Below are 12,914 nucleotides of genomic sequence, written 5' to 3' on the forward strand. Positions count from 1 at the left end.
GTCATTTGCCTTCTGTTCAGGTGATACATCCGAGTCACCTCGTCGTTCTATTAGGAACCAGCAGAGAACGCAGTTCGATCACCCTATCCGTCCGTCATTTGATTTGTCCGAGTCACATCAAGTTTATCAAGGGCACCTGAAGATTGCAGATGAACTTTCTGAGGCCAACGCCAAATCCTTGGAGGTACAATGGAGTGGTCTGCATATACGTAATTGGTGCATTTACTGATGGCTAATTTCGAACCAGAGAGATCCTCGTATACATTATATTGATTTCTTGAAGCAGTACCTTCTAGGCAAGAAGGACTGGGTTGGACTATCTCCAACACGCCCATTGAAAATGAATTTCACCCCAACCAACGAGAAGGAACGAATAGGAAAGAGGCGAAGACTATCCAAAGACGAAGAAGTAAGATCTACTGCCATAGCAAAAAGTAATCCGACATTCACCCACATGCCTCCTCATGGGGTTGATACTCAACTACATCATACAGCGAATGATATCCTAAATTGGGGCATGGAAATTCACATCAGTACGCCCAAAAAGATAGGTCAGTTTTATGAAATCCCTGGATTGTCAAACAGGCCAAGATCAGCCTCGTCAGACTCTATACTTTCGGATGTTGGAGAACAGCATGAATTTTCGGTGAGAAATGTGCTCTCCGCTGAGAAAAGCCATATAATGAAGTTGGGCACGCAACACAAGCTCCCTCTGGATCAAGAACCTAACAAACTACGCCATTCGGATCAGCTTCGCCAGTGTGTTGACAAAACCGCTTGCAGCTCAAAGGAGGAAATATCAAATGCTCTACCAGCAACTAGAGCTGAACAAAGAACCTCTCCTACACCTGTTTTACATCGATTCACTTTGGATGATCAGGTACTAGCGGAACGCATGGCCAATTCAGAGAGAGAAGATGAATCTTCGCCGGTTCATCTATCAGACCATCGTGACTTCTATCTCAATCGAAATCTTCCGGATCCGCAAGATGTGTCAGACGAGTATGAAACACTTCTAAGCTTTAGTGTCAAGTCAAAAACAGATGATAGGTACACAAATATCTCCAGTTCTCACGAAAGTAACCCGACAGATACGGAAGTTCTACCTCAGACTCAGAAGATTGCAAGGAAATTGCCACCTTCTCAACCTCATTTACCGGCTGATATCTACTCAGAGACACCAACCCGATATATGACAACCGTACATGATATATCAGTAACTAAAAACAGGCCAACACATAGACGCATCTCGATTAACAATGACACCAAGAGAAGTCCAACCATGCACTTTGGACAGGAGGTGCATCCCATGCCACCAGATCAGACTGGCACAGAGACAACATTTCGTTTTCCGCGGTCTACTATTCGAAAGAATTTGCTTTTGCCTAATATACACAGTCACAAACGCCCTTTGCCACCTACGCAGCCTAGCAATACCCCGACGACTAGGAGCAGGGTCGGGGTATACAGAGCCGCAACTATGACTAAAACTCCTCGTCCAGTATTAAAATTCCGCTTTCCGAGTCATTGGACTCCTCATCGCAACATACAGCATTATTCTTACACTGACAACACCGATCAGAACACAGCTTTTCCAGACTCAGCTTTCGTGACTCCACTACCACGCCCGTCACATTTAATCGACATTCTGTCGAAGGGTGGTGACCAGCACGGGAGACAAAGTGCTGGTGCATTGGGAGACGAAGGGCGAGTCATTGCACCGGTTTTCAATACTCCATTTCGTAGACATCAATAGGGAAGATTAAATGGTTTGAAACTTCTACCGGGACCGTTAATACAATGCTTGAGCTACTGCTATCATCTAGTTATCATACTACCTAAGTGACATATTTAAGTTACATATCGAACCAGAATGAAAATTAATATGAACTATACGATTGAATAGATACGCCGTTGACATAACTATGTTAATTGTCAACAGTTTTGGGCGGTTGCTCCGTTGTTCGAGTCTAAGGACGGTTGAGCACCTTCATCGTCGGTATCAACGGGCAGGCCACGTTGCTGGCCCCCTGCCATTTCCTGCTCAGATTCCACGCTAGCCATGTATCGAAGCAAGCTTTCCGTCAGACGATTCAAAAGCCATTCTGGCTCTGTCTGTTCAGCCATCATTGGGCTATTCTCACCCATCCAATCCCACTGGATCAAACCCCACTCATTCTCATCCAGCTCGATTTCTGACTGGCGTGAAGAATTCGGATTGGTGAATCGGATCAGTTGGGTGAATTCAACCCATTCTTCATACGAGTATCGCTTGATTTCACCGGATATCACGTCCTGCGTGACTCGGCGAATGGCAAAAATGAGATCTCGCGCAAGTTGATGAGGTGATCGACGGTGTTTCTCGAGTTCTTCAATTGTTCGCGGAGGTGGATGGGCACGCTCGTAGTCGTTATTACTGCTGTTGGTCGACTTATCACCATTTTCGAGGTCATCTTGTTCATCACCATCATCATCAGGATTTGCGGAGTTGCTTACTCCAACGCGGAATCCGTGCTCAATGCGTTTCCTTTCAGCTCGCTGTTCTAGATAGTTCCGAATCAGCGGGACTTTGGAGATGAATTGGTGATATCGACCACTTGTTGGGAGTACAGTGAACTCTGCAATCCAGTTGGTCGCATTGTCGACACCAGAAAGGATAGTGTCGCTCATTTTAGAGATGAGAATTGTCATTGTTGGTATGGCAACGAGAGACCAGACGATAAAGAAGGGGCGGCCACCGTTCGACTGTGGCGTGATGTCACCATATCCAATCGTGAGTAGAGAGCAAAAACCGAAGTATAACGCGCTGAAATAACCAATATTCTCCAATCGAGAGAACACACCTGCTCCTCCACACCATACAATGGCGAACCCCATGAGACTTGATAAGAGAGACATCCAACGGCGAAATCTCAGTGTTTCGTTCTGGATGGCTCTCATGGTTTTGAATCGATCCTTTTCCTCGCGCATGATCAAAGTTCTGGACCTCTTTGACGCCATTATGCTATTGACCATAGACCGGATTGGTCTAGACGTCGTTTCATTGTGAATTTGAACCTGGTTTCCATGCCTTAATTCACTAGGAGGCTTTTGATCCTGATCAACCGCCAGGGACCGTTGCAAGACTTCCACTCTTTTGCGATGAAGGTGGGTTTTGACAACGTTGGCATTGGTGACCTCTCTTGCGAAACGAGTGATACTTGCAACTATCAGAGCCAAAATAATGATTCCAATAACTGCATATGGAAAAATCAAACCCCTTGCCAAATTAGTCCCGGCAGTGATATCACCGTACCCCAAAGTTAACACGGTAACATCTGAAAAGTACACGGCATCGGAAAAAGAAATATCAATAAGCTTCTGAAATATAGCCCCACCTATGGCTAGCCAAATCATCAATGAAGTTGTTTGCAAAATCAGGGTACGTTGGTCGTCAGTAAGAGCGAAATGTTGAGGATAATGGCCTAGCATATATCCCAGCATATTAATCATGAGAATGGCAGCTAATATAAAATACAGAACTGCGGCTATAACAGCACTCCAATAGCCCTGGGAATAGACATAGTCTGGCGCTTCTGGGGGAGCGTAAATGTGCATGGAAGCCGTGATTCCGGCAAGCTATTATCAGCAAGACAGAGGATATTGTCAGCCCATATCACAGGGGAAACCTAAGACATACAACTTACAACACCAGTAGCCAGAAGCCATAAGAATATCGAAGCTGGTAATGCAACGATATATCGCATCTTCCTAGTGAAATTAAAAAGAAGAAACAAGTTTCCCAATAAGCCAAAAACCAAAGAGGAAGCATTGAAGCCAATACACCTGTATTGATCAAAGTTCAGCAGAGCCCTTCATTTAATTTGCACCATTTTGGGAGCTCACCAGTGGGGGTCGGAAATACCGACTTGGAGTACGCGTCCCTGGCTATCGAGCTGGTCCGGGTAAACCTGGTTTCTCCATGAAGTCACCAAAGCAACGACAGACATAAGATTGGCCATGGGAGCCGCCGTTGCAGCCACGAGTGGAATGGCAGTTGATGCAATCCACCAATCCCTGGCGTAACGTCAGCAACTCTGCATGGACAAGAATAATTTTATTGGGTGGATCTGTACTGTGCCTGTTCGTCCTCGGAGGGTTGCAATTCAAAGGCTTCTCGGAACTGAGCCAAGCTCCAGAGCCATCTTGACCTATCATTCTCCGCTTGGCTTTCAGGCTTGAAGACTATGTTTGGTCCTTCCGCGGACTCATTTGAATCCATGTTGATCCGAGCCTTAGTATACCCCCTTCAGGAGAAACTCCTCCAAGTGCCGTAATTTTTTTGAGAATCAATCCTCAGAGATAGTGCATGACGGAGCTTTACATCAGGGGCTTCATCACGCATATGAGGTTTGCTGTGTGGGCGTAATGTAGGTACTAGGATATGCGTGACTATGATGACGATGTGGCGCAGTAAGCAACAAGGGATGAAAGATGGCCAAAGAGTAGATAAATTGTACTGGTAAGTATTGCAATATACACTCCGACTGCGGAAGACAATCAATTTGGGCAGCCCAAGCTCCAAGGCATGGTGGTAGAAAAGTTGTAGTCGCCACTGGCAGGAGGACAGGCCAGGACGATGTTCCGTGGGTGTGGAGGTAAAAATTATTGTATGTATCGGATACCGTAACATTCAAGGCGAAAGCCGGTAATTATACAGCTTTGTATGCATGTATTGATGTATTTTCCGTACGGGGCTAGCGCAAAGCAGGAAATAAGGTTGTGCAGCTTGTGCTCCACATGATCGAGACTAGTACGCATTCAGACTCCAAACAACGTCTCCCCGAATCTCATCACCAAAAAGCTATCTTCTCTGCCTTTGTGTATCGGACTTCGGTTCACATACAGGTAACTACTGCTCTGTGTTTCCCGAGAGTATTGCAGACACAACCATCATGCCTCAACTTCGTCGGCTCATCGCGCTGTTGGCGGCCTTTCCCTTGTTGTCGAGGGCCCTCCCTGCAACGAAATATGTTGAGACCACGCCCTTACCGCTAGTAATCTGGCATGGGCTAGGAGATAGCTACCAGGCTGACGGGATTATGGAAGTGGCACAGCTTGCTGAGGAGGTTAATCCGGGCACATATGTGTACATAATCCATTTGGATGATTCGGACAATGGGGATCGACAGGCTACCTTTTTCGGTAATGTTACAGAACAAATCACCCAAGTCTGCGAGCAACTGGCATCCGAGCCTATTTTAAGCACAGCACCAGCCGTTAATGCTTTGGGCTTCTCCCAAGGGGGTCAGTTTCTGAGAGCTTTTGTTGAAAAGTGCAACTTTCCCCAGGTGCACAATTTAGTAACGATGGGAAGTCAGCACAACGGCATTTTCAAGTTTCAGTCTTGTGACAGCTCTGGAGACTGGGTTTGCCGCGGTGCAGAGGCTTTGTTACGGTTCGGACGATGGTCTGACTTTGTACAATCTCGGTTGGTGCCTGCGCAATATTTCCGTGATTCCAACGAGTACGATTCATACTTGAAACACAGTAACTTTCTCGCCGACATTAATAATGAAAGGGAGGAGAAAAATGAGGCCTACAAATCCAACCTGTTGTCCTTAAACCGCTTTGGCATGTTCATGTTTGCGAACGACACAGTGGCTGTTCCCAAAGAAAGTGCGTGGTTTGCTGAAGTCAATCAATTGAGTGGTGAAATAACAACTCTACGGGAACGCTCGCTATACACGGAAGATTGGCTAGGCTTGCGTGCATTAGACGAACAAGGGAAGCTTGACTTTGAGACTATCCCAGGTCAACACATGGAGCTGACTGATAAGCTCTTGACCGATGTTTTTACGGAGTATTTTGGTCCGGTTGAGGTTCCAGATGATGTGGCAGCTCTCCCTCCATCGTTGGTCAAGCAAGGCATGTAGTGAGGTCACGATATACTTAATCATATTGATTCATTGCCTAATTGCCTGTAATATACCAGTTTGATCGTCACATTGCAATTTTCTCTCTCTTCATTATGTTTGCTAGGTAGCAGTTTCGTTATTCAATGCACTCTTTTCCCTGATATCAAACCCAGGTTATTAATATCTATTGATTTTGTTCTACGTATGACAGACGTAGGTGCTTGATTTATTTGACTTTGCTTTCGTAAGCCGACAAAGAAGTGCCTATCTTCGCTGCAGGCATGTTAAGAATCCATGGTTAGCAACGAGTGAGAAAAAAAGAAGCCAAAAACACAAAAAGCACGCTGCCTATACAAGCCGACCCCTTAACCAGTGAAAGTGATTAAAGTTGAAAAGCCTTGGAACTAGTACTAATGCAGACAGCTACTAGCCTCCCACAGTTTAAGGCGAGACCAAAAGCGGTTAGGGCAATTCGAAGCTCTGCTCGGAGCCCTAACCAGGCCTCGGGTCCGAAAATGGGCAGCAGCCACCGAAGGCACCGAAAAGGGAAGCAGCGTCTCTGCCTGGTACGACAAAACAATAAATAGGCAAATGGAGGGCAATTTCCGCCACGATCTTCTTCAAATTTTCACCTTCGTCACTCATTATCGCCAACCTTTCTCGTTTGTACACTGAGTCCAACCTTTCAACAGCTACCGACTACCATCGATCTACCAGCTTGTATCATGGCTGAAGATCCAGATCGCCAGGCATCAGTCTTAGGAGAGATGAGTGCTCCAACCCGTGAGAGCACCTTTCAGAGCGACAAAGTGCTCACTCAGGAAAAGCCCCCTGAGGCAGCCAACAACTCCCCGAAAGATGCTGCTGTCGAGCATGAATACCCTGGGCCATGGTCGCTCGCGGCTATCATGGTTGCCTTGTACTTTGCTGTTTTCCTTGTTGCTCTGGTGAGTCTCTTCTTATTCAGGTGGTAACTACAAGTTAGGCAAACCTGCTAACCGACTTCGCTCTGCCAGGATCGGACCATCATTGCTACCGCTATACCTCGCATCACCGACGATTTCCATGCCCTCGGTGATATTGCCTGGTATGGTAGTGCTTACCTCCTCACAAGTTGCTCCTTCCAGCTGCTTTATGGTCGCATATACACTTTCTACAAGCCAAAGTGGGTTTTTCTAGCAGCTATCATCATATTCGAGATAGGGTCCGCCGTTTGTGGCGCTGCACCAACATCCACGGCATTCATCGTTGGCAGGGCCCTCGCTGGCTTGGGTGCTTGCGGTATTTTCTCCGGCTGTATTGTGATCATCACTGATGCCGTACCTCTGCGGAAGAGGCCCATGATGACAGGCTTCATGGGCAGTCTCTTCGGCATCGCCTCAGTCGTCGCTCCCGTGATGGGGGGCGCTTTCACGGATAACGTCTCGTGGAGATGGTGCTTCTATATCAACTTGCCCATCGGTGCGGTGACGATTCTGGTCATTCTTTTCATTTTGAAGGCTTCTCCGCCACCAAACCCAAGTCCAGCGCACACTCCCCTGGAACGTTTGAACCAGCTCGACCCCCTCGGCACAGCGGCGTTTCTTCCCGGCATGGTGTGCTTGATCCTAGCATTGACATGGGGAGGCACAGCTTACGCCTGGAGCAACGAACGTATTATCGCGCTATTCGTCCTTTCCGGTGTTCTAATCATTGCTTTTGTGCTGATACAAATGTGGAAACAAGAAACTGCCTCCGTACCACCTCGGCTTGCCAAGAAGAGAACGATAGCCGCGGGTTTCTTGTTTTCTTTCTGCGTGGGTAGTAGCATGATGATCTTCGTTTATTACCTTCCTATCTGGTTCCAAGCTATCAAAGGAGTGAGTGCTGTGAAATCAGGTATCATGAATATCCCGTTAGTCTTGTCCCTCGTTATAGGCTCCATCTTTGCAGGCGTTGCAGTCTCGCGACTAGGTTACTTCACTCCTTTCATGCTCGCTGGTAGCGTCATCATGTCCATTGGCGCAGGTCTTATCTCTACCTTCACCACCACTACGGGACACAGTAAATGGATTGGTTACCAGTTTCTCTTTGGTATCGGCATTGGCCTGGGCATGCAGCAAGGCAGTGTCGCCGCACAGACCGTTCTTGATAGAAAGGATGTACCAACCGGTGCATCCCTGATGATGCTCGCACAGGCTTTTGGGGGTGCAGTGTTTCTTGCAGTCGCTCAAACGATCTTTGGGAATAGCCTTTCGAGTCAATTGCACGCAAATATACCTGGCCCAAATGGAGCTGAGGTCGCTGCAGCCGTCATCAATGCCGGTGCAACTGGCTTTCGCAAAGTCGTCCCTCCCGAAGACCTGCCGCTGATTTTACCAGCTTATAACAAGGCTCTTACAAACACTTTCTATGCAGGCGTGGGTCTGGCATGCGCTTCAATTATCGGTGGCCTTGCGACGGAATGGGTGAGTGTCAAAAAGCCAGAGCAGAAAAAAGAGCCTGTTCCTAAGGATGAAGAGGCATAAACAACTTGTTTTGACGGGGAAAGAAAAGGGAAATATCGATGCACGCATGGGTAATAACTAATCTGGGCGGACACAAGAAATTTAAGTGGGAAAAATGGGAATATGGGAATATACCCGGGAAAGTTCAGAAAAATAGACCTGCACTTACGACTCCACTCATTTTTGTTTTCATTATTGTTTGATTTAATTTTATGGCGGCAGAATTTTCGGTCGGTGTTTAGCTTTGATATGTCTGCTTGGGTTGTACGATATTTCTTCAGAAAAGATTGAAATGTTGCTCGTAATTTAACATGATGTTAAACCCCAACTTCTGCGCCTTCGGATCACCGTATATCTCTTTTCTGTAGTCATAATGAGAGACGGCAACTTTAGTCGAATTAGAGAAAGCACCATTCCTATGTTAGATTGACGTGAGAAAGAGCCTCTAAGGACGTCTAGTGTTGATCGTTTGAAACTTCTCATCAGAATGACATCGATCAAACATCTGAACATCGCGGTTCGTCAGTTTAGATCCAACATGCCACAATAGTAATCACCTTGCGGCATGTCTGCTCATCAAAAATTCTATGCTAGCGGTGAAGCACAGAACATATCCATATCACCAGAGCTGTATTCTTGGAATTGTTGAAGTAATGTGTCCCATTGGCCCCAGTCCATAGGGCTGTCATCCATAGAATACATAGTATTCACATCAGACAGGTTATGATCGCCATCTATCATCGGATATGAATCACGTTCTCGTGAACTAAGCGGCAATGACTGAACATTTTGGTTATAATTGTAACTACCAGCATTGCCAGCTTTCGTAAGGATATAGCCACTTGTTGATCTAGTAACAGAGACACGGGATGGTGATTTAACAACTTGTTCGGCTGGCCTTAAAGACCGTTCAGTCGTGTTATTGTTCAACATGAACGATGACATGGAAAATGGTGCAGGAGATGTTGAAGTAGAATTCGAAGTCGAAGATGTCCCACGATTAACGTATCTCCATAGCACGCTGATGACTTGTGGTTGAGGTAAAGGGTCAACTTGACGACGTTCAGACTCCGTGACCTGGGCCGACCATGCTTTGATCGCCAAATTGGCGACAGCAAGGTGGAGAGCGCTCTTCCTTCGTTGATTAAGAGCCTTGTATTGCCGGCGGAATACGACATCGAGTAGCTGCCATGCTTTCGCTGCGTCTTCGCCTGTGCTGCGATGGCGTAATTCGAGTAGCATGACGATAAAAGCATCCCAAGGAAAGTGAAAATCAATATGCCAATGAAACTTTTGGGTCTTCGGACTCGAGAAGAGAAGATCCGTGTATTCCAGAATGCTTAAACATAGTCGAAATAACAAGTCTCTTTCTACCTGCGGTATCGGTAGGCCTTTGTCCTGGTACTGTCGTGGATGGTGCGCGCGAAGCCGGACGCAGGCCACAGCGGATTTGGCAACCACAAAGGTCACAAGATGGAGGGGAATTGAGAGGTCACAATGCTGAATATACTTAGCTTCGAATAGACCCTCTATTTCGTCAATAATACTATCCTTGTGCTCCAGAGAAATGGAGGTAGAGCTCAAAAACTCCCACAGCCCATCAAAAGATGATGTCTTTAAATTCTCATGTCTCGACAGCCAAGCCCCCAGATCATAGCACATCAAACAGAAAATCATTTCCGTCGGCCCGGAGGACTCAACTGGGTTTTCTTTCATATTAGGGTCAAGAGCACTGTCGTTGATATTACATGGTCCTTTGGTATCCGTCATCGGTCTCATATGAGATTCACAGCCAGCCATGTGGCCTATGGTTGAGTCGAGAACGGTCACTTCCCACCAAAGTCGCCGACGCATCTCCGTTTCAAAAACTGATAGGCCTAGCTTCGAGCCATCTTTGTGGAGCCCAATTCGTTGTCCGATTCTGAAGCAAATGCCACTCAAAGACCATAGGATGTGTGGATTATATACTAGCCGGATAGAAAGCTAACGGTCGGAACAATTGAGTTAGTACATGAATGCAGTTCAAGTAAACAAACTCAGTACATACGATGAATAAAACAAATGCTTGAAGAACCATTAGCTCCGAAGTTCCTAGGACTCCTGCATTTACCAATGCCTGCTGCGTACACTGTCGATATCGGCTCAAAAGCGTTGGTTTGGACTCTTCAAAGTATTTCTCTACCTCGTCATCCTGCATACAGAGCAATGCCGTTGAGTAAATAGAAAACATCAAAGCTTCAAGCTCGGGCGACAAGGAGCTCAAGTCGCTTGCAGCATCCAGGATTCGTTTCTGTAGCGTGGGCACATGGACAATCTTAATGATTGGGTTGACACCTTCAAGAAATGTGTTCCATAGTTTGAAAATCCGGATCGTGTTTGGGTGGAAATGCGTAAGAGTCTGACGTGATCCAAAAAGGAAACTGCTATTGAAGTCTTCTCCAATCTGCGTTTGGGATGCCGCAGACTTCTCGGACTCGTCCTCCGAAATGATGTCTTCGGCATCTTGAAGCTATGTCATTGTTAGTATATAATAGATTCGTCTCTTTACTGCATGAGACAGGATGCGTTCGGAAGCTACCTACTTCGTGGCTAACGCTCTTCCACAAATGACTATTGGTACATGTAAGCGATTTTCTTCGGAAGGGCTACATCTTAGGAGGAAGTTTACGAACTTGTCAAGATAAAGAGACTTTCCTTTCTTCGTGATTAATCTGCCAGAACCATGTCTCGGGGTGTTCTCCCGCGCCACGTCCGACGCTGCAGAGGGAGCCCGCGCTGCCGCATTTGTCACATCCATGTCATTTATATTATCTCTAGTTGCAGTCCTAACGACAGGAGCCTGGGCATCATCGGATTCGAGCGAAGCCACATCGATGCCAGCCTTTTGCAATGCATTTTCGTAGCGGCTGATGCGATCAGCCATCGTAGCCTCGGAGTTTTTCTTTCTTCGCCTCCGAGGCGGCAGGGGATCCCGATATTCACACTCAACCTGGGCTTTGGCACACCTAGTACAAGGATCACGTCGGTCGCATTTGACCTTTCTCCTCTGGCAAAGAACGCATGCATGGGGCCTAGGGCCACCAGGCTCGGAGCTGCTCGCCATAGTGATGTGCACAACTCTTGAAGTACGTATAGGCGTTTCCGAACCCGCATCGAGAGGTCAGGTTATCCGGAATGCGATGCCATACAGATGACAGCGCATCTTGAGAATAAACACAAGGGGAAGAAGCTGCTGCGAAGTTTGGCGGAAGATAGCTAATCTGATCCCCCGGGGCGGAGGGCCTGAGCCGCCTGACTAAGCCGCGGCCTAGTCTCAAAGAGGCTACATGTTTCTTGTCTATTTTTACTTTGAGTTTAGGCCTTGCAACCTCAGGCCCTCCAATCCAATCCAAGCATCCCGTCGTCATCGTCATCGTCATTGGGAAAGTCGGCGGTAAACCTGCGACGTGCCTGGCATGGCTCGAAATGGGGCCTGATGCTCCCAGTCCAGCTATCATGGTCTTTTTGAATCGCGACAATCCTCTCTCTCGTTCCTCAGCTCTCCTCACCTCAACATGCTTCGTATCTTTTCAACGCCGAAAAAGGCCAGTGAGGCCCGACACCGCTCAAAGGAGAGGGGCAGGGCTTTTAGTGGGTTAAGGAGATCCAAGTCCTCCAAGTATGTTCGACTCGCCACTCAAGTCTCTCGCTGTGCTGACAAGTTTGGCGCAATTACAGGACCCTCGTGGAGGACCTCAGCCGTATACCATCATCGTCTTGCTGGGACTGTCTTCCCGTCGAGATTCAGATTTCAATATTTGCGCAATGCAGTGTACATGACTTCTTGCCTTTGAAGCTTGTTTGCCGGCGGTTCTACAACATCTTGTCCATGCACGAACTGGTTATTGCCCAAGAATACTTACAGCGTCGTCGTCATGGTACACTCCCGTCGACAATCAGTCACGAACGAACATACACGATGAACCCCGAGGACGACGTCGTGCTTCTGTCCGACTTGTTTCCACCAGCCAAAAGTGCCAAGGGGGGCTACTTGTATACCTTCAGATACCTACATAGTCTACGCCGTAGACAACAGACTTGTGCTCGGCTGTCTCGATACTTAGCAAATCGGGTGATGGACAGGTTCTTGACCCTCGAGCAGGCTCTGGTCAAGACTCGGTTTCCTTCGAAGCTAGAGCGCAATCTACTTTTTGAGAATGCGATTGTACATCTGCAATACAATCTTATTCCACTGACGTGAGCATTCGAAAATCCCCTCTGGTTCCTACGCGGTACTAATGCGTAACATCTTTTTTCCTAGTTATTGCGTTTTATATTTCCTAGAAGCCTATGCTTCTGCCCGCAAAGAACATTTGAATTATTTATTACGAGAATACGAATCCGGGGGGCTTCCTGTGCCTATCCCTTTCCATGTCCGGAGGAAGATGTACGCAAGATTGCAGACGAACATCCTTCGTTCTCCTCCATTCACCGACACATCAACGCTGATTGCAACACACCACTGCATGTATCTACTCGTGTCCTATCTTCG

The 12,914-nt window shown here is 47.1% G+C and overlaps 4 protein-coding genes across 4 annotated transcripts; 2 read left to right on the plus strand and 2 right to left on the minus strand.

The window, feature by feature from the left end:
* Window positions 1-1,935: 1,935 nt before the first annotated feature.
* UA08_01709 (hypothetical protein) lies at window positions 1,936-4,261 on the minus strand (the record flags this gene model as incomplete). Its single annotated transcript, XM_020261403.1, has 4 exons — window positions 1,936-3,618; window positions 3,687-3,825; window positions 3,886-4,056; window positions 4,116-4,261. The coding sequence occupies 4 exons, from the start codon at window positions 4,259-4,261 to the stop codon at window positions 1,936-1,938; spliced, it is 2,139 nt and encodes a 712-aa protein (XP_020122939.1).
* A 673-nt stretch (window positions 4,262-4,934) lies between these two features.
* UA08_01710 (hypothetical protein) lies at window positions 4,935-5,915 on the plus strand (the record flags this gene model as incomplete). Its single annotated transcript, XM_020261404.1, has 1 exon — window positions 4,935-5,915. One exon carries the CDS (start codon window positions 4,935-4,937, stop codon window positions 5,913-5,915), a length of 981 nt encoding a protein of 326 aa, XP_020123415.1.
* Window positions 5,916-6,622: 707 nt separating this feature from the next.
* On the plus strand, window positions 6,623-8,404 carry UA08_01711 (hypothetical protein; the record flags this gene model as incomplete). The annotated part of the gene is made up of 2 exons (XM_020261405.1): window positions 6,623-6,844; window positions 6,914-8,404. The coding sequence occupies 2 exons, from the start codon at window positions 6,623-6,625 to the stop codon at window positions 8,402-8,404; spliced, it is 1,713 nt and encodes a 570-aa protein (XP_020123416.1).
* Window positions 8,405-8,968: 564 nt separating this feature from the next.
* On the minus strand, window positions 8,969-11,486 carry UA08_01712 (hypothetical protein; the record flags this gene model as incomplete). Its single annotated transcript, XM_020261406.1, has 4 exons — window positions 8,969-10,366; window positions 10,431-10,892; window positions 10,966-10,993; window positions 11,056-11,486. 4 exons carry the CDS (start codon window positions 11,484-11,486, stop codon window positions 8,969-8,971), a joined length of 2,319 nt encoding a protein of 772 aa, XP_020123413.1.
* Between the last annotated feature and the right edge of the window lie 1,428 nt (window positions 11,487-12,914).

This window comes from Talaromyces atroroseus, assembly GCF_001907595.1.
Source record: "Talaromyces atroroseus strain IBT 11181 chromosome Unknown scaffold_1, whole genome shotgun sequence".
NCBI classification, from domain to species: domain Eukaryota; kingdom Fungi; phylum Ascomycota; class Eurotiomycetes; order Eurotiales; family Trichocomaceae; genus Talaromyces; species Talaromyces atroroseus.